General features: G+C 48.1%; 1 protein-coding gene across 2 annotated transcripts in view; it reads right to left on the bottom strand.

The window, feature by feature from the left end:
* IGF2R (insulin like growth factor 2 receptor) overlaps positions 1-26,117 on the bottom strand; it is a 116,047-nt gene that overhangs the window by 29,300 nt on the left and 60,630 nt on the right. For both annotated transcript variants that reach the window (XM_003792391.2, XM_023514628.1), the window contains exons 11-30: positions 25,625-25,789; positions 23,126-23,266; positions 21,761-21,904; positions 20,219-20,356; positions 19,440-19,587; positions 18,862-19,039; positions 18,327-18,442; positions 17,774-17,942; positions 16,306-16,485; positions 11,833-11,934; positions 10,551-10,652; positions 7,946-8,141; positions 6,713-6,883; positions 5,743-5,886; positions 5,457-5,632; positions 5,085-5,172; positions 4,397-4,612; positions 3,250-3,380; positions 2,714-2,811; positions 524-660 (exon numbers count right to left, since the gene is read on the bottom strand). In XM_003792391.2, the coding sequence (XP_003792439.1) occupies positions 524-660; positions 2,714-2,811; positions 3,250-3,380; positions 4,397-4,612; positions 5,085-5,172; positions 5,457-5,632; positions 5,743-5,886; positions 6,713-6,883; positions 7,946-8,141; positions 10,551-10,652; positions 11,833-11,934; positions 16,306-16,485; positions 17,774-17,942; positions 18,327-18,442; positions 18,862-19,039; positions 19,440-19,587; positions 20,219-20,356; positions 21,761-21,904; positions 23,126-23,266; positions 25,625-25,789 (2,940 nt within the window). The remainder of the gene's footprint in view (positions 1-523; positions 661-2,713; positions 2,812-3,249; positions 3,381-4,396; positions 4,613-5,084; positions 5,173-5,456; positions 5,633-5,742; positions 5,887-6,712; positions 6,884-7,945; positions 8,142-10,550; positions 10,653-11,832; positions 11,935-16,305; positions 16,486-17,773; positions 17,943-18,326; positions 18,443-18,861; positions 19,040-19,439; positions 19,588-20,218; positions 20,357-21,760; positions 21,905-23,125; positions 23,267-25,624; positions 25,790-26,117) is intronic.

A 26,117-nucleotide genomic window follows, 5' to 3' on the forward strand; every position in this document is an offset into this window, starting at 1 on the left:
GGCACTCTGCCCAGGGGGATAGCTTGAGGCTCCGTCTCAAAAAAAAAGAAAGAAATTTAAAAACAAATTAATTTAAAAAAAAAAAAGAGAAAGAAAAAAGACCAGGTTTGTTGCCCATAGCTCAGTCATTAGGGCACCGGCCACATACACTGGGGATGGTGGGTTCAAACCCAGCCTGGACCTTCTAAACAACAATGACAACAAAACAACAACAAAAAAAATAGTCGGGTGTTATGGCCGGCGCCTGTAGTCCCAGCTACTTGAGGGGCTGAGGCAAGAGAATCACTTAAGCTCAAGAGTTTGAGCTTGCTGTGAGCTATGATGCCAAAGGTGACACAGTGAGACTCTGTCTCAAAAAACTAACAAACAAAAAAACCCTCAAGTCACTCCTCCTCCTACTGCTCCTTGGCCAAACCACTGACATGGTGCAGAGAGCACCCATGAAGAACATCCTTCCTACTCCATCCTTCACCTTCCCTGGTAAGTTCCCAACCAGCTGTCACCCTCAGGGCCCCTCTCTCACCAGTGCCAGGCTGCGGGGACAGAGACTTGCAGACGTTGATGAGGTAGTGCTCCGAGGACCCCGTACTGGTGATGGCTTCCCAGTTGTCACTGTACTGTGACAGGGACGAGAGGTCAAAAGAGTTGCCAGCCGCATCTCTGGAGGGAGGAGGACACTGTGGTCAGCCCCGGCCACTGCCAGGTATGCTGAGCATGCTCTGGCATCGTGAACCAAGTCTTACCCCGTGACAGAACTTTAGGCTCCTGTCTCTCTCACACATCCAGAGTCAGCAACAACACAACTTCCAGGTCAGAAACTCTAAGACTCACTAAACAAAATTAAGTCTTAACAAGAAACCAAATCTGAAAGGTGTGTGCTGTCTGTGCTCAGGGTGGTGGCAGGTGTGAGCAGCACAGACACTCAGGCATGCCCATCACAGGCCACCTGCTGTCTAGCCCTGAGGCCACCCATGGTCACTGGAAAAAAAGAAAAAACAATGGGCTTGTGGTGGCCTTTCTGCTCTGGCTAAAAGTTCACTAACTACACAAAACCTCAAACACGCATCAGTGACTGAGAACCAACCATGTACCAGTTACAACATTAATGGGGAGAAGGTGAATGCACTCTGAGAGGGATGGAATAGCTAATTACCCAGAGCATCCTGGAAGCACAGCACCAGCAAAGGGCCTGGGGCAGGACAGGCCCGGTGCCTTCACAGGAGCAAGGAGAAGACAGCCTCCCAGTGAGGAAGCAGACAGAGGGTGGGGGCAGAGGTCAACAGGGCCTCTGGTCATAGCAGGAACATCAGCCTGTAGCTCCCCATGAGATGGGTGATCACCGCATTGAAGTTTTCAGCAAAAGGCTGAGATGGCCAGGCTCCTATCTGAACAGGGCTCTTCCAGTTAGCATGAGGAACCAGTCGAATGTGTGGGGAAGAGATGGGGGAGATGGTAGGAGCAGGAAGAAGGGTGCCCAGATTGGGGCAGCAGGCAGAAAGAGAGGGACACCAAGAGATGACAGAGTAAGAAACAGAGCTTGGCGTACATGAGGTGATATCCTAAGCACATCCAGCAGGAGGAAAAAAGTGGAATTGCAGGGTAGACAGGAGAAGAGGCCGGCACCTTCTGAGGGTCACTGCTTTCATCATATTTTCCCCAGATTAACATGAGGTTACACTGCTCACAAATGAAGGTCAGTTTTCACCTTCTAAAGCAGTCGGCAGATGCCAGGGCTGCCAGGTGGCAGGTGTGTACCTCCGAGCCTTACAGAGTGCCCCACAAAGAGCCCCAAGAAGATGGGGTAAGGAGCAGCAGGAGGCTGGGGTGAGGGGTCGGGAGGGGAAATTGCATGCCACATATTTTTGTTTTCACCATTAATTACACTCATATGTGTTAACTTTTAATGTAACTGATGATGAAAGATCTTCTTAGATTTCATTCTTCTTTTAAAAAATTAGCATAAAAATACTTATAGGCAAAAGTTTTGTATATAAAGGAAATCAAATTTTTACTCCTTGTATGTAGGAATCAGAAAACTGGAGGCAGCCTCCAAAGGCAGCGGGAAGGGGGAGTGGGTCAGGTTCCCACTGGGGAGTGGGACACGGATCTGTCTCAGGTGAAATCTTTAGGAAACATTCGTTGGGGAAGGTTAATGCTGCAATGATGACGTTAAGTAAGCACAAATTTTTAAACGTACACACTCATACATGTTACTGAAACTTAAAAAATAGACACAGCAGGACAGAGACTGGAAGGAGACACCAAAAGGACACATTTTACATAGTGGCCAAGTGGCTGTATGTGTGGCTTGTCACACATCGGAACTGTCAGTGCGTTCCTGCAAAATGCAGACCCTCAGAACTACAAATCCCACGGATGCAAAGTTCCGAGAGAACCCCCCATCACAGGAGCTCCACGTCTTGCCGGTCCCAGTCTCCCCACTTGCACGTGGGAAGCACGCATGCATGCAAGCTCCTGGGTTACATTCCAGCGCCAATCACTTCCCACCTACTTTACATCTCAATGCAAAATAGCCATGGAATCTCTGAGCTGTGAAGGGCCTGGGGATCAACCTGACTGAACTCCTCATTTAACATTAGGGAGCCAAGGTGTAGGGAAACTGACAGATTCCTCTAATCCCCTGATCACTAATCACTAGCAACATCCCCTCTAGGCAGGCTGCCCCAAAAATTCAACGTATACACCAACTTACTTGAAAGAACATTCAGTCAGATCGAAGGGTGGGCAGGCATACGGCGTCCGCCACTCAAACAAATAGGAACAATCTGTAGTCTCCTTTAGAAATACTGGCTAAAAAGTTAAGATGGAAAATACATATAAAAACGAGAATGAGAGACTTTGCATCCTCAAACTATGGCCTGCGGGCCGCATGCAGCCCGCCTAGGACATTTATCCAGCCCGCTGGTGTTTTGGCTGCTGCTGCCTGTCCTGCTTAACAGTCGACTTGTCCCGGGGCCCACAGTCCGGCCCTCCAACGGTCTAAGGGACAGTGAACTGGCCCCCTGTTTAAAAAGTTTGAGGACCCCTGGTTTATACTTTCAATTTTAAGGATGAAGACAGAAAGGAATAGTTATATTCATTAAAATCGATAGAAACTGATAAAAGTTTCAACATATTTTACATCTATAATGCACTTTAAACTAAATTAACCATATTTCTTGAGATCTGAGGGCAGGTTGATTTCACAAAGATAACAGCAGCCGGAGCAGGGCAGCCGCATCCACTCACCTTCTGGGTACTGCGGTCGCAGTAGAAAAAGATGGTCGTAGAGCGCTGGTACACCTTATGGCACGTGTCCCCCCCAGTGTAGTTTATCTTTAACAATCCATTTACATAAGTCAGCTTCTGAGTGAAGAGACCTGTTCCAGAAGAAGCACATTAAACTAGGTTTAGTTCAAGGGGCCCCAGGTGGCCGAGCATTATTCTAAGACACATCCCGTCACCCACCCTGAAGAGTAAAGACAAAGCACCCCCGGCCTCCCAGCACTGTGCTACCTGCTCCGGGTCACACTGCTATACTCCAGGGAGGATACAACCCAGCCTCCCTTGACAAGGTTGCAAGGTGACAGGCTAACCATGGGCATGATGACATGTCAGCACGCTCAGCCTGGGTGGTAAGGGAATATCACTTCCTCTGTGGCTCCCGAGGCTGCCCATGTCCACACATCAGCAACTTCAACTCCATTTCAGAAAGTTCTGAAATGTAGTAAAATCCTCCCCGGCTGCTGACGTAGCATAAATGAGCAATAGTCTGCCCTGGAACTTTTACAGCCAAAGGCAACAGCAAAGTGCTACCTCAGAATACCTGTCCCTGGCTAGTTGAGCATGTCCTAATATTGCCATAAAGAAAAGAAGTGCAGCCTTACAGTCAGCAACTGGCATGGCTACATAAAAATAAAATAAATACACTCTTAACAAAATTCTTCAGTATGTATGCTGCTTAAGGAAAGCAAGTGAAAGCCAGGTGTGGGGGCTCACGCCTGTAATCCTAGCACTCTGGGAGGCTGGGGAGGGAGGAGCACTTGAGCTAAGGAGTTTGAAACAGCCTGAGCAAGAGTGAGACCCCCATCACTACAAAAAATAGAAAGATTAGGCTCGGGTGTCCCAGGTACTCAGGAGGCTGAGACCAAGGGATGGCTTAAGCCTCGGAGTTTGAGGTTGCTGTGAGCTAGGCTGACGCCACCGCACTCTAGCCTGGGCAGAAGAGTGAGGAAAAGTAAGACTCTGTCTCAAACAATAAAAAAGAAAACAAGAAAAGTGAACTCAGAAATTGTTGTTTTACTAGAATGCTCATTCTTCCTACTCAAGAGAAAGACACCTTCAGCATACCATTTTGAATTTTTAATTTAAAAAGCAGAAGGAAAAACGATGGTACCTGCCACCTTCTGGAATCCTTGTGGTCCAGGCTTTTCCTGACACGAGGAGACCACCTTAGACCTGTCGCTGGTGGGGCAGACGCCCGAGGAAAGCTGCCCACAGACCCGGAAGTAATAGTTGTACTCGCCGGCACTCACGATGGTGTCGCTAAGGGCCAGGGGCTTCAGGTCATACAGGCTGCCGTGCCTGGGGTCCTTCACCTGGCAGTTGTCTCCTTCAAGAACACCATGGGCGCCAGCAGTTACACCCACAACACACTTCCAGGCAAGAAGTTGTATAGTTTTTAATCTGGTAGGGACTGTCCTCAAATGGGCATTAAAACCCATTTCCATGTGATTTTATTTATATGTAATACAACTTGTCTGGCAAACAGCTTTTTAGAAAAGCTTCAGTCCCAGGACAACAACCCACTTCATCAAACAAAACAAAACAAAACCCTCCACATTAGTGTTTTTAAGTGTGAAAAGCCAAAATCACAACAGTCGAGGGACACAAGGAAAATGTTACTGGGAAAATAAGCACCGTACTAGACCGGAAAGAACTCCAGGATAAGAACTTACCCAGCCTCTACAAAGTGCTTCACAATCCCACCTGTGCCATTACCATGGACTTCCTATCTAGGACGTCGGGAACATCTCTACTTTAAACACCTGCAAAGCCTCACAGGTGGGTCACGCAGGTCTCACCTTCCGCTCTGACCACCGGGCAGGCTTCCACAGTCCTCCAGACAAACACGTACTCACAGTCATCCAGAAGCTGAAATGTCGGTGAGCCCTGGAACAGACACCAACAGCTTGCTTTGTTTCCCACTCATTTTTTTAAAAATTATAGCCATAATTAATTATCTAATCTTCAACCTCCATGAGCAAAACATAGAGCAGTTCTGAAACATCAAAGACTTGGGGAAACAAGCACATTCTCGTCAAACCCCAGGGACGGTCGGAAAGCCAGAGAAAAACAAGGCAAGGTTTACACAGGGTAAGACAGTCAGAGATTAAAGAAAACCAAAAATGGAAGAGCCCATAGACAAAACGCTCACTGTTGTTCTGAACACACACCGAAATCTGAGCACACTCAAACATTATCCTGGTGGAGAAGCGCTGGGTCCCACACTTGTCACCGTTGACGTACACGACACTCAAGGATCCATTCGCTGCCACTTGAGGACTGATCTGTACCACACCCAGGTTCCAGCTATTATCTTCTGATACTAAGCAAGACCCCACAGCGCTGCCTGGAAGAACGGGAGAAAACCACTGGGGTGAGGCATGTGACGGAAAGGAGGGTGGCCTTGAGCCAGAAACAGTATGAATAAACATAAACATAAATAAAGAGAGAGCTTACCGTGGCATCCAGGGATGTAAGAGAGGGGAGTGCAAACGCTCAGGTAGAAAGTTCTCTTCTTCCCATCAGCGGTGGTGTCCACAGCAGTCCAAGGCTTCCTGACGGAGCTCAGGCCACTCAGATCATACTCATTTCCAGCCAGGTCTGAAATACAGCACAAACATGCTAGAACCTGCCTTCCTGTCCTGTAAGCTCTGGAGACCCTCAGGGAAGGCTGCTAGGACGTGATCTTGACCTTTCTAACTGCAAACCCACAGGAGGCAGAGAGGCTTCGTCTTCAAAACTGCCACCGCAGGCAGTCACGGTGGTGTGCACCCACAGTCCCAAGTACTTGGAAGACTGAGGCAGGAGAATCGCCTAAAGCCCAGGAGGTCAAGCCAGCCTAGGCATCACAGCAGGACTCCATGTCTTTTGAAAAAGAAAAAAGAACGAAGACAAAAAAAATGCCCTTCACAAGGAAGCCCCACTGCGAGGGAGGGGCAGAGCCAACCCACAGACATCAGTGGGCCAGGGGACGCTGGTCAGCTTCAGGGGAATGGCTTACGGCATTCCAATGCCTTTTTCTTATTTTTCTCCTCAAATAAATAGCTCTTGCCATGTCCTGTGCATTTTTTTCCCCTGTGAGTTTTCTTTTCTGTTCTTCAGTAGCATCTGAGCCTAAAACATAGCTTAAAAGTTTGGAGGGAGGACACAATTATAAGAGGGACTTTACCTAACAAATCCAAGCAGTATGACCTGGTTCTCTGTACCCCAACAATTTAAAAAAAAAAAAAAAAAACATAGCTTATAACTCTCAACTGTACATCCAGAGTCTTTTCAAGAAAAACATTACAGTTCTAGGCATTATCCAAAGAAAATACGTAACCCAAACACCACGCTCCCTATAAAACAAAACATACAACCTGCACAGACATTCACACACATGCTTGCTTTTGACCAGCCTATTACTTCTTAGACCTCATGGCCCTACCGGTGACTTGGCAGTCCACTGGGGTAGGAACACAGGCCAATGCAGTTTCAAACTCAAAGTAAGTGTTTCGGATCCCTCGTCCGGAGTCGATGTCTTGATGCAGGAATTTAGGGGCTCCTGGGTAAATGTCATCATTGCAAATAAAGCGGATGATAAAAGTACTCGTGCCACCTGTGGAGCAAAAAGGCCCGATTATGAGAGACAGAACAGTATTCACGGTGCAACCCACCACAACCACCACAGGGACCACTTCACAGGCACCCACTGACACTATCCCATCTGGGTGGGCGGTCTGGATCAGGGGCCAGAGTGGCCACACCCACTGCGATAGCAACCTGTCAGGGTGGTTGTGTACCATGTGCCTGACATCTTGGCGTTCTCACTCTTCCACAACTTATTCAAATCCCCCATCAGTTTATCAATCCACACATTAGAAAACAACATAACTATAACTCTCACTCACTGGTTAATTCAACAAATACCTACTAAGTTCCTACTCCCTATAGTAGTGAAAGAAAGAGAACGCTTGCCCTCAGACGTGTTGGTTACAGGGGGTACGAGCACAAAAGCTCAGGAGGGTAGGGAAGGCCTTCAGGAGAGTGCGGGAAGGGCAGGAGTGACCACACCAGAGAGCCTTCATGGGAGTCCTTCAGCCACCTTGAGAGAGCTGGCTTCTACTCTAGGTGTGACATGGAGCCACCAGAAGGCTTTGAGCTGAGAAGTGACATAATCTAACACTTAAAAAAATCACTCGTTGAGTGTTGATTACAGTAACACCCCCTCACCCCCCATTATCTGTGGAGGACACAGTCCAAGTGTCCCTGTGGGTACCTAAAATCACAAACCCTATACAGACTATGTATTTCATACACATACATATCTACGAGGAAGTTTAATTTATAAATTAGGCAAAGCAAGACACTGACCAATAACATACAAAAATTATAATATGTTATAATAACACGGGAATGTGGTCTCTCTCGCTGTCTCTCAAAGTAACTTAATACTTTCAGACCACATTTGACCTTGGAAAGGGAAGCCACAGATAACCCGGACGCCTGTGTCCCATGAGGGCAAAAGCAGGAAGATCTGGAGGTGGCTCCCGCAGCCAGGTGGGTGGCACAGACCGCAGTGGGGAAACTCACGCCATGTGGTTGGAAAGGGGGCAGTTGGTCAGCCACAGACCCGCCCAGACGCCCTCTAGTAGCAGAAGCAACGTGGCTCTGAGCTCACCTCGGGTAGCAGGAAGAGGCCCTTTGTAGGTCAGTGTTATGAAGCCCTCAGTGGACACCTGGAGGCTTTTCTCGAATCCCACTGGCCTCTCGGGCTTCAGGTTCTTCAGGTCTTCGGTCTGGGTCTCTGCCTCACAGCCAGAAGCAGGCTTCCCATCAATGACCCCACACATGGGCATCGTGCCACAGATGTTGAACTGCAGCCAGATAGCAAGAGCCACATATGACTTAGGCACGGGGCCCACCACACAAAATCCCCAGCGACTCAAAATCCTACTCGCTTACATGTTTATTAGTCAGCCTGCCATGCCACCTCCCCACGTCTGGACAGCTAAGGCCCAAACTCAAAGTCCCAATAGCAATACCTATAATCAATGGCCCCTACAGTTCAGTATACGTCATTTTATTTATACAGTTCTGCATCTACAATTTAAGTATATGTGCTGCGGAAGCAAGCACGGTCCTGCATCTACAAATGCATAAAATAACGTACCATATACAATAAACAGAGGGAATATACAGTATATAGACCGTAATTTTAAAATAATTTTAGTTATCTTAGAGAAAGTACATACAATGGAAATCATATTAATCATAGGTAAATGCGAAGTCGTACTCCTGTATTTCTGAAAGGTCTTGGTATCTATCATTCCATTAAAAAGCAAGGGAGTTTACTGTAGCTGTGGAAATGAAGCAAAACATGCCTCTTGGCAGGCAGATACAGAAAAGTGAGACTTCCATCTGTTCAGTGTTAATGGACAATGAATAGAGTTCAGAACTACATACAAAAAAGTATTTTCTGCCAGGTGAGGTGCCCCATGCCTCTAATCCTAGCACTCTGGGAGGCTGAGGTGGGTGGATTATTCCAGGTCAGAGGTTCAAGACCAGCCTAAGCCAAGAGTGGGACCCCATCTCTACTAAAACCAGAAAAACTAGCTGGGTGTAGTGGCAGGTGCCTGTAGTCCCAGCTACTTGGGAGGCTGAGGCAAGAGAACCTCTTGGGCTCAGGAGTTTGAAGTTGCTGTGAGCTATAACGCCACAGCACTCTACCCAGGGAGACTTAAAATAAACCAATAAAGAAACAAAACAAAGTTTTTTTTCCTAAAGACTAAAGTTTCCTACTTGAGAAATGGTCAATGAGGACTAGACTCACTCAAGTGCTCCTACAGTTGCCTGGTTGCATCCAGGGTCCTTGACCCTGGAAATCAAAAGCAGGTTCCGGTTCCTTCCTTCAAGATCCTGCCTGCACACTGAGAACAAGCTGGGGGGGACCTGGGCTGTGCCCTGCCCACCGGGGCACCAGCTGCAATCTGGGTGTTCAGGCCTCCTGGGGGTGTCCCACCTGGTAGCTCCAGCAGCATGGGGGGGAGGGGAGAGGACACCAGGGAGTATCCAAGGGTGGCCAAGCCCATGGGTACGGGGTGGGGGGATGACCAGCAGCACACTGGCAGCCCCACTCCTGGGAGCCTACACCCCTTCCCATCAACTCTGTTTCTACTTTTGCTACCCAGAGCTGCTCTCTCGTGTCTACAACATGCCATCTCCTAACTGCCCTGCTAGTGCCTGCTTCCAGAATGTTCTCTATGGGGTTCATGGTCCTCTCTTCTAGTGCGTTCTCTGCAGGCTTCTGGGAGGTTCCTGCGTCTGCACTAGTCTAGGCAGCCAAACAGGCTCCAGCTGTTGCACACCTGTCATACACACCTGGTGTCAAGCAAGCTCTGCAGTCGCTATCTGGTAAATGGAACAGTCCCAGCATTAACTTCAACACAGAGGCCCTTATCAAACACATTATGAATGAAAAAATCCCTGTAAAAAGACACTGGAGGACTCCAGGGAAGCGAGACACAGCCCAAGTGCTACAAGGGTCAGGTCTGCTCGGATGTTCGCCTCGGCTGGGGACGAGCCGTGTGTCCCTCTGCAGTATTTTACCGACAGAGTTCTCGTCTGCATCAAATTTTTCTAAGACATTCTCATTCCATCTTCCTATTTTCAAAGCTTAATCTCTTGTTCCAATGTGGACTTTGTTACAAAAATTTAAACACATTTAAATCAAGATTTTTTAAAAGAAAGTTTTTTCTTTCTTGTGGTGCTTAGTTTGTAACAGAATGGCATTAAATCGGAGATTTTTTCTGTCTTATGCCTCCAGACATGCACCACATGAAGGAAGTGCTGAGAAGATTCTAGAGCACAGCCATCCAGTCACTTCCCTTTTACAGAGTAACGCTATTCCCATCTCCTCTAGACTAGAGGTTCAGCTTCTGACTCGTGAGGTCCAGGAAGGGGCCCAAGAATCTATATTTCTAACAAGTTCCCAGGTGACACCTGCTGCTGCTCTGGGGACAACAGCTCCACACATAGCAACAGATCAAGAATAACTGACTATTCAAAGAATGACAGTCCCCAGGTGGGAATGGTACCAAAATGGGGTGATGGTTTTATTTCCCCCTTAAATCTGGAGTTGCTTGCCTCCTCCCAAGCGAGAGCTGCCATCGCAGTGCCCCAGGCAACCCCCGAGGACACCTGCCTCCCCGTCACCAGCTGCAGGTGGCTTTAGTGCTCTCTCTCCTTGTTTCAAAGCAAAGGGAAATTCACCGTATCGTTCTTACCACAAATATCTTCCCAATGCCCCAGACTATGTATCCTTGAGAGGTGTTTAGCGGGTTAAGATTAAACACAAATCCACTGTTGGGATCCCTGATGGAGCAAGTCTGCCGGAGACAAGAAGGGGGGAGAGAGACAGAGTCAAGCAATTCCACAAACACAACGCACCCCCAGAGACCCACATGCATGAGAGAGGCTTCCCCATTTACCTTAGAAATCTCCATCAAAAATGTGACCCCACATGTGCTCAGCAGCCCTTTCCAACACAGCATCTGAACACACCGAGTGTGATCCCTGACTCAAAGGTACTAAATTTACCTAAATTTACCTCACCTTGTCAGGATACTGTTAATACCTCAACAAGAAGCCATGCTAATCCCTAAGGAGAAAGTAAGGTGGGACCCAAGTGACCCATAATTAATTTTTTAAAGGAAAAAAAAACCTTAAGAACTCTCATGTTCCATTTTGTGCCTCAGTTATTCTGTTAAAGGTAATGATGCCTAATGAAATGCGATCAGGTAACTGAAATGATCCCTGCTCTTCTCCAAGTACTTAATTTTGCCCGGCCTTCCACATCCCTCAGCTGCAGGCAACAGCCCCAGCAGCACTGTCCAGCACCCCATTGTCCTCACTGAGCACCTGTGAGGAGGACCCCGGGTGGGGTGGGGAGGGAGGGCCTATGCATGAGCCTCGCTCTGTTGACAAAGAGCTCTCAGCCTAGTGGGGGAGAAGCAGGAGGGAGGGAAACACGTGCCACTGTAAGGAATTACACTCGCCTCCCTGGGGAGTCTCAGAGCATAGCAAAGCAGCATGGTGCCAGGGGGGCATCCAGAGGGGAGGGTGTGGGCCAGGCTGAGAGCAGGGGCTCCGGCCACAGGAGAGCACTGAGTTTTGAGGGGCACATTAAACCTGAGGGGTTGAGCCTCTGGGCAGGTCGTATTAGAGCACAAAGGCCTTATCCTGTAGAAGCTGACACCCGCAGGCTTTACCGCTAGTTACCAGGCACTGAAGGGATCTAGGTGTAGAGTGACCCACCAGCCCAGCAGACGCCTGCTGTGTTGCAGAACCCCCGGAGCCCACCAGATGCCACCACCCCATGGAAGGGTACGTAAAAGAAAGAAATCCACAGTGAGGTGGGAAGGGTGTAAAACGAGGGGCCTGCTTCTCAGCCCCAGGCTCTATCTCAGAGGAGACTGGGGAGAGAAATGGAGGGTACAGGGGACAGTGACACAGTAACTGACTCAGGAAGCAGAAGTAGGGCTCAGCTCAGGGCTGGGACACACGCACCTGGTCTGTATCTGTCGTCGTCCGAACAGGGCAGGCAGCTTCTGTATTCCACAGGAAACTGACCACACACTCCCAGTTGAGAGAAAAGATAGGATGGCTATTCTGAAAAGTCAAATCCAGGAGAAGAGTCAATATGCTAACAGAGCCTGGTCTAGCCAGAAGAATGCCAGTCTGAGAAACAAACAGCTAAAGTCTACTGAGTGTTTAGCGTGGGTCTAATAAGCTGGTCGCTTAATGCGCACTATCTAATTATAACCTAGTGTTCTCATCATCCTCAGGAGGCGGCATCTCTTAGGTGTGATGTGAGGAAATTCAGAGATGGTGCCAGCAGCAAATGGTAGTCCTGGGGTCCGGACCTGCATCTGAGTCCAAGCCCATGCTTTCGAGAAACACTCTATGCCAGATGCGAAAGGCTACAGTACGTGTGACTCTGCTGACATCAGCTCAGAATCAGCAATCTGACCTGTGATGCCAGCCATCAGGAGAATGCTGAAAGTAACAAGTGACAGGAAGACATGTGGGTGGCGCTCACGTCTTCCTCACTGATGGGGGTGCTGGGTGCACAGCTCTGCTCCAAGTCACAATTTGTAGGCCCTTCTGTATATCACAAGTCCCCCCCTAGTGCACCGTCCTCCCTTTCTATGCAAGCACCACCCATTATGGGGACGCAGGACACATGGCAGGGAGTGTTCACCACGCACCAGCCACCACCCTGACAGTTCTGTTAGGGTTTCTCTTAACTGTGCCTCCTGCCATCCCATGAACCAGGTCCAATAGGCACCCACAACCTACGGATGAGGAAACTGAGGCACAGGGAATACAAGACACGGGCCTAGGGTCACAGGTTAAAGAACAACAGTCATACAGCCCTCACCCAGGCCCTTACTCACCAGGGATCTCTGACCTGAAGGCCCCGTTTACCAGCTTCAGCAGCACTCCCCAGTAGAATAAAAACACACTTGCTCCTTCCACCTGACAACACTCTTGTGAGAAGTAACCAAGCTCTAACCTGCAACTATGAGCATGTCCCTCTTCATTCACTCAGCACTATTTGGACCTGCACCCTGCACCACTCCCCATGTAAACCCTCAGAGATACAGCAATAAGGTGACATTACTCTGAAAACTAAAGCATCACAGAAAAACAAAAAAAATAAGCCAAGAAAACCAAAACTAAGGGTCAAGAATTTTCTGGAAATACCCAGTACCCAGTGGCAACAAAAACCCAGAGAGAGGTAAGAGGCTGCCCAGAGGCAGTGGTCCCGGATGTCCCAGGAAGCAGAGATGCAAGGCTGAGAGGCTGGCACTCAGCTGTGAAACCAAAGAACCCAGGATTCCTTCCTGGGGCTGAGAGGAGAGGGCAGCCCGAGCTCAGGGGAGCTGAAGGCCTGTGTGCACAAACTCAGGCCAGTGCACCGTCCTCACAGAGCACAGACCCTGCCCAGCCAGCTCATCATCTCACACCCCTGCCCGAGAGAAATAAAAATAAATCCCTAAGCACCTCCTACTTCATTGAACAGACCCCCTCTTGGCCAAGGGGACCCCAGGGAAACCTTAAAAACTGAGTTCTTGGCCACCGGTATGGGAGGTACTTGCGTTAACTGCCCTCAGCCTTTCTTCCCCGAGGCCTAAACAGATAATAACCTCTGACTGCCTCGTGACTTTTGAGGTTTCTGGATTTTGTTTTTTTGTTTGTTTGTTTGTTTTTTTAGTTTTTGGCCAGGGCCAGGTTTGAACCCACCACCTCCGGTATATGGGGCCAGCACCCTATTCCTTTGAGCCACAAGCACCGACCTATTTTTTTTGTTTTTTTAACATACTAGACTTTTGCTGTTTTGACACAACTGACCAGCATTCCTTCCTAATAAGAGACCACAGACTGGCTCTGACCAGTCTACTGAAGCTGCTGCACACAGAGGTCTCTGGATCCTCTGTGTCACCTTTCACATCACAGGGACAAAATCTTCACCTGCGGATCATGGAAATGCAACTGTCTTTTGAGCATGAGACCAGTGAGGCAATATGAAGTCCAAGTGTCCGTGGGCTTGCTTCTCCTTCCATTAATACTCAGGACTGCGACTTGTAAAATACAGACTCTTGGCCCCATCCTACTTAGCACAAATTACAAATTCCTGTCCCTTTATCCCTCCCTCCAAGGACTCACTCTCATCGTCTGTCTGTGACTTCCCAGCCTGCAAGATGCAGGCCCCATGACAAGTAAGGGTCCCTTTCCAAATTTAGGGATCTCATGATTCTTCAGTGGACAAAAGAGCTCTCTTTGGACTCTAGAGAAAGCAGCTCTTATTAAAAATAGTATGTCACCAAATGACACAGTGGCTGGGAGCTGTAAGCTGGCTCCAGAGGGACTCAGCCAGGTGACTTCAGGGAAGCTGGACAAGGCCAAGATAAACCCCTACCCAAGTGGGCTGTGAATGATTTAGCTGCTAATGAATGTGACTTCCAGTAGTTCCACTCTAGATTTCCCTCACCATCTGGTAGTTTCCCAAAAATGCATGACCCTTGTATAAACCTAAAACTCCATGAAATAAAGCAATTGGTTTTGAGATACTAAAAAAGTTCCGGAAATGGATACTGGTGATGGATGTACTAAATGCACTTCATGTCTCTAAGCCAAAAATGGTCAATTTCATGTCATAGATATTTTAACAGTTTTAACAGAGAAGCAATTGAGCCTGTACAGAATGAGCCCAAAGCATTTTTATGCAGTTTTCTCTGCTGTTCACCCCAGGCTGAGTATCTCAGGGCCCAGAGTGACCCAATCCCTTCCTCTACTTCTCAGCCACCATTTCTTATTCCTACTTTATTCCTATTTCATTTTATGCACATATCCTTCATTTTCACTCATGGCCTGAGCCACACAAACCCTCCGCTTCCTCATCTATGGACTTCAGGGTTTAGGATACTGGGGCTCAGAAAGTGATACCCAAAGACTGGACCGTTGCTAAAAGACCTTAGACACTGCTTCCAGGTCCTCTGAACCCCGCCTTGTTCTTCCCCCATACCCCAAACACCGGGAGAGACTCTCTCTGGAATTTCCTCACCTGGCCAAAAATACTTCTTTCCAAAAGCAACACAATTGCCTTCCATCCCATTCCTGAAACTTCATTTTATTTTTTATTACTGCTTCAACCTCACTGCTTGTTATCAGTCTGTTCAGGATTTCTGTTTCTTCCTGACTCAGGCGTGGGAGGTTGTGCACTCCCAGGAATTTATCCATCCACTTCCTCCACATTTCCTAGTTGAAGTTTTTGTAGTATCTGCAGATTGTATCTGGTATTTCAGTGTTATCAGCTGTCATATCTTTTTCCTTTCTGATCGAACTTATTTGAGTCCTTTCTCTTCTATTTCTGGCTAATCTGACAGCTTAATATTGATCCAACAGCCCAATGTTGATCCAATTATAATTAGTCAATAAATAGGATAAATAAGCAATGATTTATCCTGTAGTTAAATCACACTCAGCATTAAATTATATTTCCTCATTGTTGATGCCAGAAGATCAGACATGGAGAGAAATGAGCCTGGCTGGGAAAGTCCTTATTTCTCCATCATTTATGAAACATAATTTTGCAGGATACAACATTCCTGGCTGGCAATCGTTCTGTTTTAGATGACTAAAAATGCTTACAGACAACTTAGAGAGGTTAAAAAAAAAAAAAGGATTAAAACTAGGGCTCAGTCCCTAACCAAGAAGTCCGCTGTCAGCCTGCGGAAGTGTGGGCACAACTCCCTGCCCCAAACCTCATTTTGTCTGTCACATTACAAAAAACAGGAACCTAACCACATGTGGAGGACTTTCTCACAAGATAACACCTGCATCTTGGCCTTACTCAAATTCCAAAGCGAATCACTGACAAGTTAATTTTAGTCCCTAGTAATCATCTGTGGCCCCTCAAAAGAATTCTCTAAGTTCTCCATGTCCCCCCTCCCTATAAGCTTCTGTGCTGTGCTGGGTTCCTGGGTGGTCCCTGAGCTACGTACATTAAAATAACACTGTGTGTGCCTCGTCTCCTGCTAACCTACCTTCTGTCAGCTGGTTTTCAGCAAACTTCCAGAAGACAAAGGGGACGTTTTCCCTTGACCCCCGCAGGACCTTTTCAGACCTGTCCCACTGCTGCAATCCTCAGATCATCAAGAACTAACAGCAAGACGGGGCCTGTCCACCTCAAAGGGAAACCCACATCTACAGGACACCACACAGTGTACAGCACACCAAAGGCTCAGGCTCCACGGCAGAGGATGAGGTTTAAGCTTCAGAAACCACAGCCACAGAGCTGCCCCTTACACCCCACCTGCCTGCTCGCACCCACACGTTGGCTGTAAGCAGAGTAAAGACCAACATAACTCCTCCACCCAGCCCAGGACACAGTCGTCACTGTGAGGAGACATATTACGTGGTACCTAATCAAAAGAGAACCCAGAGCAACTGTGGCCATGGCCAGCAGCGCCTTACCAGGCTGCCCCGGGAGCAGACGAGGTGGATCCTGGTGGTGTAGGTGGTCAGCCTGCCATCGCTGGTGGTGCAGGCAGAGCCGTTCACATACTCCAGGAGGAGGCTGCCACTCTCCTCAATCACAGGGCCTGACTTTGCCATTCCCAGGTTACTGATGGAGACTGTTTCAGCAAAGGAATCCTGCACCAAAATTGCTTTGTTAGTCTTTTCTCTCTGAAAACTGACTTTTTCTTTACTAATAGTTGAGTCATTGTTGATGGTAGTTACAATCTGTAGCAGAAGCTACAGCAAACAAATTGTCAAACACTGAACCACTGTTTCAGTGGGGCGCTGTGTAACACACACAGACACACATTATTTCGTGAAGGCTATCAGCCTCAATCCTGAAAACAACTCATGCTGACAGATTCTATTTTCTTTATTTCACGGTAGGGGGAAAAAAGGCTCAGAAACGTTAAGTGACTCACCTGAGGCCACCCCACTAACTGGTGCCAGAGTAGGAACTCAGACCCCATCCCACTGGTCCCAGAAGCAAAGCTCTGGACTGCCCTGCCCGGCCCCACCCTCTCCATCCTCTGGTCACCTTGCTCTGAGGTCAAAATGAGAGGGCACAGCGTTGCCTTGTTCAGCCTCAACTAGGAACACACATACTGGGCTGCTATGCACATCTGAGAATGACTCAGAAAGACGCCACGTACTGATCTGGGGGCTGCAAATGTGAGCAAGAAGGCACCTTCACAGATACAGATTCCATGAGAAGTGAGGACTGGCTATACCGTGAGGTCAGTGCTCCAAGCACGACACTTGCGCACAGGTGCACCCAACCAGAAGCTCATTAACCCCGAGTAATCTTGCCATCTTCCTTCAAAAAAAAATCCCCAAGCCACAATTAACATATGCCAGGAAAAGTACATTTCTGACATGCTGTTTTATAGAAGCCAACATCCGGAGCACACAGACATGTGTAAAATCCACTGTGTGCCACAGCCACAGGCCAGTGAGCACAGTCCTGGCAGCGACTAAATCAGAACAGTGGAGAAGTGTGGCCCAGCCTCTAAAGTGAGAACTCAACGCGTAGGCCTAGTCTGCCCACAGCAACTCACCTGAAGCAGGGTTTTCCCCTAATTTATCTAGAAAATCTTGTTGTAGATACCTGCTAAAGCACTCAAAAACACTTTGGCTTCTGGCTAGAGACAGCCATCAGGGCACTTCTTCACCTTTTACCTGATTAGAGGTCACCAAAACCAGGGAAATTTCCAAATTTTAAATGTGAACAATGATTTGAGTATCATATTTATCTGCCTGAAGGCAGATCAGTTTTCAGGGAGCCCCCCTTGCTCAGAGGGCTTTCTCTGGGGTCAGCCAGGCCTGCCTTGCTCTGGGCATCCAAAAGTAGCGAGTTGCTTCCACCCACTAACCATGCAAGGAGGGGGGCGGATGAGACGAGACAGGCAGGGAAGAGGCTCACCTGATCTTTTATATACTTCATCTGGCACGCTGAGGCGTACCGGTCACAGCCGGGCACTGGGCTCAGCGGCCGACACACGTTTATGTAGTACTTCCTCCAGGTGACATGCTCCCCTGAGGTGTCCATGGCGAACCAGTTTCCTCCACGCCCACTTTCAGATCTTGCTAGACTAAAATTTCAAAGCAAAATGTTATGCCTTGAAGGGCTTACACATTTCAGCATGAAAATGAATTTCTGGTAGGGAAGATACCAGAAGCTTCGAGAGTGTGGCTGGCCTGACCCTCACTCCCCTCAGCGCGCAACGGTCCCTAAACCCTCCCCCACGTCTCTGTACTGGCAGTAACAGTAAATGACAAAGCTAACAACAGAAGCTTTGCCATGGCAAGGACAGCTGATGCGACAAAGGCCCTCAGGCCATTATTAGAATTCATGCTGCTTAAAGCATCTGTCTCAGCCCTGCGCCCTCATCACCAGCTCAGCCACATGCTCATCGGCACTGCCCATGACCCCAGCACCTGCAATGAACCAGAGATCAGAACAGCTGACCCCTCACCTAGAGAGGTCATATTGCTCCAGTGTGGAGGGGTCAGTCACCACGCACTCCAGCGGCTCCTCTGGGCAGGCATAGCTGGTGTACCACCGGAAGTTGTAGGTGGAGTTATCCTCTTCCTAATCGCAAAACAGTACAGAATGGGGGTTTGTGCAACTAGCAGCAGATGCATCACAGGCCACAGGCACTCAGAACACAATAACCGTGTGAAGGAAAGGTAAAGTGAGCCGCTATGGAAAGGTAGATTGCCCAGTAACAAATTAAGATGGAAATTTAGTCTTTGTCAAGTAGGATAAAGGATGCCTTTGCATCTTTGTTCCTACACCGACAGGCTTGGGGGCTATTGTGGAGGTATACAGTCTACCAAATAAGCAGCTAAAAGGCAAACACTGCCTCAGTGCCCTGGCGAGTCTTAAAAGGACTAATTATGGTGACAATTTGGCCAGAAACCCAGAGTAAAAATAGGTCTGTATCTAAATGAAGGGTCCACAAGAGGCTCGCATGTCCCCAGGGAACATGGCAGGTGTCAGCTTCCTACCTGATACTCAGGGATGCCTACTCCAGCCTCTCGATCACAGAGGAAAGTGATCAGGGTGGATCTCGGTGTGTGTCTCTCATTGTTATAGGGCGTGCCGTCTTTGTAGTTCAATTGGATCATCCCGTCATAATACGAGAGTTTGCCATTACTCAGGCCCAAGTTCCAGGTCCTCCTATCACTAAAATAAACACACAAATTTCTCTCAGCAAACCTCAGAGGAGCAGGAACATTCTGAAGCTGCGGCTGTGATGGGAGGGCCAGTGAGCACTGTATTTAGCCACCAGGCCGCTCACAGACCCATGGGTGCAGACCCTGGGGGCCCCTCTGCTCTGCAGTTGCAGGAGAGGGCACCGCCCACCTGAGTCAGGTATGACAGAAGCCAAATCTTCTGTCCCATGGATGCAGCTTGCTTCTTTTGTGGGAAATTAAACTCCTACCAGTTTTTAGGTCAGGTTTTATCCATGTTTCAATGCTTGTCATAAAGCAATGACCTTAGATGAGAACACACCTATTCCTGAATAAAATAACAGTTAACACAAAACACCTAATAATAAACCCCAAACTGAAAACCAACTTGCCTTTTGGATATCTGACAGGCCCCGGAGCCCGGCTGACAGGAGTCCACAGATAAGGTACCACAGACGTTTATGTAATAGTCATACTGCTTTGTCTCAACTTTATAGGCACCAGTTTTCTTTGTGAGAGGTGACAAATCAAAAGAAAACCCTAAGTGAGAATACAAACAACAGAAGGAGATAAGGTCAGGCAGAACTGACCAACAGGGTGACCTCACCCCACAGTTTCAAAGAGAGCCATTCTTCCCAAAGGCTTCACACTAGCAGGAAAACACTGTCCCCTGCAGGCCACCAGAGCCACAGTGACCAATGTTTCCATGGGAGGCAGAGTCACACTGCCATTCCCTTTTACTGCCTTAGGCTAAAACCTTATGCCAAGCCCATAACTGCCAGTCTAATAAACAACCTGTACGTTCAAAGTAAAATGACCACGACATAATGTCTTTCCTGAAAAGTCCCTCCAAGGCAGCTTAATGGCTAGAGTTCATGCGACAAGCCTTTCAGACATGATTTATTCCCTTGTGCTCTTAAGGTTTTGCATTCAGCAAACCTACATCAACAGTGATCAAGATAGTATTTCCAATATCTCAAATAAGCCCAAGCATCAGATTTTCGAAATTTTGTTAAACTGGCATTCATAAAATACTAAAGCAGGTTATCTCTAAAAACCCTCACAGAGAATGTTTAGGAAACACCTCCAGTGGTTGCAAGGGATTGGGGGGGAATCCAACTGATGCATCTCCTACCACGCTACCCCACAGAGGTGCTGCTCAGACACACACCTGCCTGGGAGTCGAAGACGGTGCAGTTCTCTCCCTCCACCTTAGCCAGCGCGCAGGCAGCAGCCGTGTGCCACTCAAACTCATAGAAGCAGCCACCGGCCCCAGAAGTTCTCAACACTGGAGCACTTTCCAGATCACCTGTCAATGGAGAAAAAAAAGAAATCACGAATCAATCAGTTCTTAAAAATCTTACCTCTTTCTTACTCTCTTAAAGACAGATTTGGAAGGGGCAGTGAGAAACGCAGGGCAACACACCAAAGGTCAAAAAATGGTCCACAGATACCAGAAGGGTGCACTTATCTGTGGAGACAGACAGTGGGACGGAGGATTCAGGGTGGGGGCAGTGAGGAGGCAGCGTTTGATGGGGCTAAGAGCATCAGGTTAGGAAAGGTGGTTGTGACTGTACAATGGGGGGGGGGTTAATGCCACTGAACTGTGTACTTTTTTTTTTTTTTTTTTGAGACAGGAGCCTCAAGCTGTCCCCCTGGGTAGAGTGCCATGGCATCTCAGCTCACAGCAACCTCCAACTACTGGGCTCAACCGAGTCTCCTGCCTCCGCCTCCCAAGTAGCTGGGACCACAGGCGCCTGCCACAATGCCCGGCTATTTTTTTTGGTTGCAGCCGACATTGTTGTTTGGCGGGCCCGGGCTGGATTCGAACCCACCACCTTGGGTGTACATGGCTGGCGCCTTAGCCACTTGAGCCATAGGCACCGAGCCTGAACTGTGTACTTAAAAAACAATTACAATGGTAAATTGTACGTTATGCATATTTCATCATGATTTTTTAAAACAGTAAATGTTATAAATATTTTACCATGCATAAAAAACACAAAATAGAAATACTCCTAGCCTTTGACCTCATCCCAGAGCTGGGAACTTATCCAAAGGAAATATCGCAAGGAGAGGCAGAGAGCAGGTCTGTGAAAACACAATGCCAACGCTGGAAACACACCAGCGATCCAACAATAGGGAAATATCTAAAAACAGTAAAACCACACGGCAACCAACAAGGAAGTCTCCAAAAATTATAAATAGAGCTCTGAAACACAGAAGAGTGTTAACGAAATACTACATTTTGAGGAACATTATTAATAGATGAATACACACAAATTTTGTCTCGGTAACAACAACATATGCCCAAAATAAAGGAAATGAGAATTGGCATTGTGTTTAAATGACAGGATCACGGGCAACATTTTGAAACCATTTATGACTTAGGACTTTTTCCCCTTTTTTTGGAGGAAGTGAAGCAAGCCAGATGACTGAGCCGCATCCCTCCCTAGGAAGAGGATGCCATACTACGATTCCCAGCTTCCTTTGGACCCCATCTGGTTGCTCCGTTTCAGGGTTGATTCGGGGTGGGAGATGGCAGGGAATCCAACTGATGCATCTCCTACCACTGGAGAGTGTGGAACCCAAAATGCCCAGGAACCAGCGAAGCTCAGCACCACCCCAGCCAGCCGATCACCTCGCAGTGACCCCAGTGAAGAACGCAGGACCTCGGCAAACCCAATATAAGATTTCATCCTTTAATTTTTACCTGGCTTGCACACAAGTAAGATATTAGTTCTTATTTTCTTGCCGTCACCACAATCATCACCATCTGAATAAGAAAGATGAATGTTTCCTTTCTCTTTTGTAGGAGAAGAAACAAATTTTCCCAGATTTTTACTTCCATTCTTATCTGTAAAACAGAAAGTGAAGGGGGGGAGTAGAGGCATGGTTAAAATGACGACACGAACAGTGGGGGAACACCAGCCCAGACTGACGGGTGCTCCACAGCCCCTCTCCAGCTACCTAGCCCACTGCAGCAGTCAGTGGGTCTTCTTTTGCTTATTATTACTTCCGTAGAGCTGGGGGGCGAGCACTATGTTGCCCAGGTCTCAAACTCAATCCTAACTTGCTGGGATCGTAGGCATGAGCCATCGCTGCCAGCTCAGTGGGTTTTCCTGAGTGTCACATTAGGGCAGTGACAGATGCACTGGGGCCTTCAAGGCCATCTGTAGGCTTAGCAGGAAAGTACCATGAATAATACACAAGGTCCTCCAAGGGCACAAGGGACCAAACAGCCACCCATGCATCATCACCATCTGTACAGTGACACGACACCCCACTTTCAGGGCCTCGGCTACCCTGGGACACAGAGTCCTTTGAAAGCCAAGGTCAGAGTTTGTCTCATGACCAAAGTGGAAACTAAACCTGGTCAGCAGCCTGAGCAAGTGGCCGCTTACCTCTTGGATCAGTTAATTTTTACTATGAAGTATTAAAACTCTCTTCCAAAGCTCTTAAGTAAAGACAAGGACATGTCTGAACCCGCTTTGAATATTGGGATAATCCCTAAATATCCAGCCAAGGCTCATAATTCCTTATTGAATGTTTGTAATATAATAGATTCTCATTACTCTCACTGCCTGGCATTTTCAAGCTGTGTCTTAAACGAAAAACAACGTATGTGCTGGCTCATGGAGAAGTCTCCACAAGACAACTATGGGACAGAGCACAGGGGCCTGGGGAGCAAGCACTTTTTGACAAAGGCTACAGCGGAGAGTCCACTTGTGAACAACTCCAGGCAGTAACATTTAAAGAATTGAAATTGGCTTCACACAAGTCCTGGCAATGTTATTTGTCAGGCCAGAAACCGAAAAGATGACAAAGTACTTTCCAGCGTGGCCCTTTCTGCTCCCAGTTATGGCTTTAGCCAAACTCAGAAGACTTCAGCCGACTGCTGAGTGCATCAAGCAGTCACCAACATTTAAGTCATTAAAAAAATCTTTTACCACCTTTCTATGCTGAATCCCCATAATAGAAAAACCACGGGAGAATTTTCTAGCTCACTCCAAACAGGGCACAGCATGCCTCCCTGAGAGGCTCCCCCAGACCTTCCCTTCCCTCTGGCGCCACTCACCTACTGCGCAGACCGCGGCCTCCTCGGGACAGCCTCTCGCCTTGCCCTCCTGCAGCACTCTGTGACAGACGTTAATGAAAAAGTGCTTCTTCTCTGTTTCCGTCAGGCTGCCGTCCACGGCTTCCCAATTCTGTTCTGGTTCTGTGACAAAGAAAAAAAGTTTCTTTTAGCCAAAGGCGATGATGACTTCTCTGTGAGTCACACTTAAATGGTATGCAAGCCCAAGGTCAAGGGCCCATAGCTCAGCAGGCTGGAGACTCAACCCCCAGCAAACAGGCTTCTGGAATCTGGGCAGGCTGAAGGCCCAGAAATTCAGAGATTCTCAGATTTCTCATTTAATGTGACAGAAACAACACCCCAATACTTCATCAGAAAAGTAGTTTCAATGGGGGGGAATAGAGAATTGAACAGAATTCTTCCAGGTCGCACAATATAAAATCAGAACCTAACAACCACAAGGAAGACAGCCCGTGTCCTGGGACCCGGCAGAGTGGCAGGTCACAGACAACACACAGGCTTCGACCTCGGGGAAGGCCGATGCAGCTGAGAGAAACCGTCAACCTGGTGCACAGATGCAGAGGGAGTGCAGGGCGAGACATCTGGTGCCACAGAAGATAAGATCCGTCTGGTCTGAGATCCCGAGGCCAGTCAAGGTGAGCAGACATTGGGCGAGGTGAGGGAGCACACACTGGGTGTTGGGGCCATAGCAGGAACCAGGACTCCGTGGCAGAGGACATGAAGAGTTAAACGTACATGTCCTCACGTGAAAATGCTCCTTTGCAGGTTGAAACTGGGGTTTAGAAGCCAAAACCCCCCAAACTCCTGAGTGGTGAGCCCGCACTTATGGAGAACTATATTCAAACGTGAACAGCCTACCAGAGACCATGGAAGACAGCGCATCTAACAGGGAGTGGGCCCAGATGTGGAAAGCTTGGCCCAGCCTGGGGGACAGGGAGTGAAGTCCTCAAACGGGACTTGTTCAGGCAGCAGGAAAGGGCTTATCTCCCCTCTCAGGGCTTCCTTGGGGCTGGGGCTATCTACACACAAATGCTACAAAATATTTCAGATTCTCAGAGAACCAGATCTGGGTCAAAGGTCTTTGAGTGAATAACCTGTATCTTAGTCACTCACAGATCTTAAGTTTTGTCTTGTGCACAGTGATGTTTTAAAAAAAAGGTAACTGCAGGGTCCTGCCGTGACTGCTGGGCCTACTGCCAGTGCTCAGGCGCAGAGGGCAGCTCACTTGGGCAAACGTCACGGGATGCACAGTCCTTGAAAGGGCTCTGATTCCCAGGCCAGAGCTCTTCCCACTTCACAGAAAACCAACCAATTTCTTCTTCAGCACACACACCAGAATTTAACCACAACGCGAGCATTCTCAGGAGAGCTCCCTCCACACCAAGAGGGATTCCTCCTCCTACACTGTCCTTTCCAAACTACATGGGACTAAGCAGATCTGAGCAGCAATCCTGTCACAAATGGTAATTAGGTAACTTTTTTGAGAAGCAATTAAGTGAAGCAGGTCTTTCTCTCTGCCTTGGAGAGAGGTAACTGGCCCCTAAACACCTAATTCCGGGGCTGCTGAAGGGTTAAAACCAGACCCTCCCCCCAGTCAGAAGTTCCCACTCTTACTTATCATTCCACCTTCTCGGTTTCCTGCTAAATTCCAAGCCCCTGAAGGCAGCAGGTCCTGCTGAGAAGACGGCTACCTGGTAGCACTGAACAGTGGCCCAAGGGTACAGGGTCCTCACAGAACAATGAGGGGGAGGGAATGCAGACCTCATTTCACTGATGGGGAAGAGGTGAGGTGTCGAAGAGTGAACTCACAAGGACAAAAGATTTAAGCTGAACCCCAGCTCCACCTCAGCCTCCCAGCTTCTATGTCAAATGGGAATACCACCTCCTGGAAGGCTGACGTAAGAACTGAAGTTCAAGAAATAAAGTTGACTTGGCACCTGTAGCACAGTGATTATAACGTCAGCCACATACACTGAAGCTGGCAGGTTCAAACCCGGCCCAGGCCAGCTAACTAACAACGAGAACTACAACAAAAAATAGCCGGGTGTTGTGGTGGGCGCCTGTAGTCCCAGCTACTTGGGAGGCTAAGACAAGAGAATTGTTTGAGCCCAAGAGTTCAAACTCTGCGAGCTGTGATGTCACAGCACTCTAACAAGGGCGACATAATGAAACCCTGTCTCAAAAAAAAAAAAAAAAGTAAGTACCTGACCCTCTGTAAGTGCTGAGGTAGTTTTCACTAAACTGTGGTAAGATTAGCCCATGGAAACACAACTAGAAAATAGTAATGCTGGTATCAAGTTCAAGTATTCCACTACCCAATTACATGCTGTTCTAATCATTCAGCCTCCAGGAAAGAGGAAAAAGGAATGGGGGCTGTAACCCAGTTAGCTGACAGCCAAAGAAACAGCATCTCCCAAAGCATCTCATTCATGAGAAAGCGTCCCACGAGTGCACTTAGGCCCCTGTCAAGAAGAGCACTACCTGAGTGTCGGGCCAGCACGGACAGGTCGTAGCGCTGCCTCCCGTCGGTGGCACTGCAGAGGAGGTCCTCCTTCTCTTTGACACAAGCATATTTCGTGTCCCACGTGAAGAAGTAGGTGCAGTCGACCTCCCCAGTGAACACAGGAGACCCTTTCCCATCGTGATCTGTTCAATTCAACAGGAAAAAACAAAATTCCGTTACATAACCAAACCCAAGGAGTAGCCAAGCAGCAAGGGAAGAATCAATCAACAGGACCAACTCACTGTCCTGCTAAGACTGCCAAGTCAGCCAGGTGCACTGGCTCATACCTGTAATCCTCGTACTTTCCAAGACTGAGGCAGGTGGATTAACTGAACTTAGGAGTTCGAGACCAGCCTGAGCAAGACCCTGTCTCTACTAAAAACAGAAAAACTAGCCAGGCATTGTGGTGGGTGCCTGTAATCCCAGCTACTCAAGAGGCTGAGGAAGGAGGATCGCTTGAACCCAGGAATT

This window comes from Otolemur garnettii, unplaced genomic scaffold, assembly GCF_000181295.1.
Source record: "Otolemur garnettii isolate 467f Iridium unplaced genomic scaffold, OtoGar3 scaffold00056, whole genome shotgun sequence".
In the NCBI taxonomy this organism is placed as follows: Eukaryota; Metazoa; Chordata; class Mammalia; order Primates; family Galagidae; genus Otolemur; species Otolemur garnettii.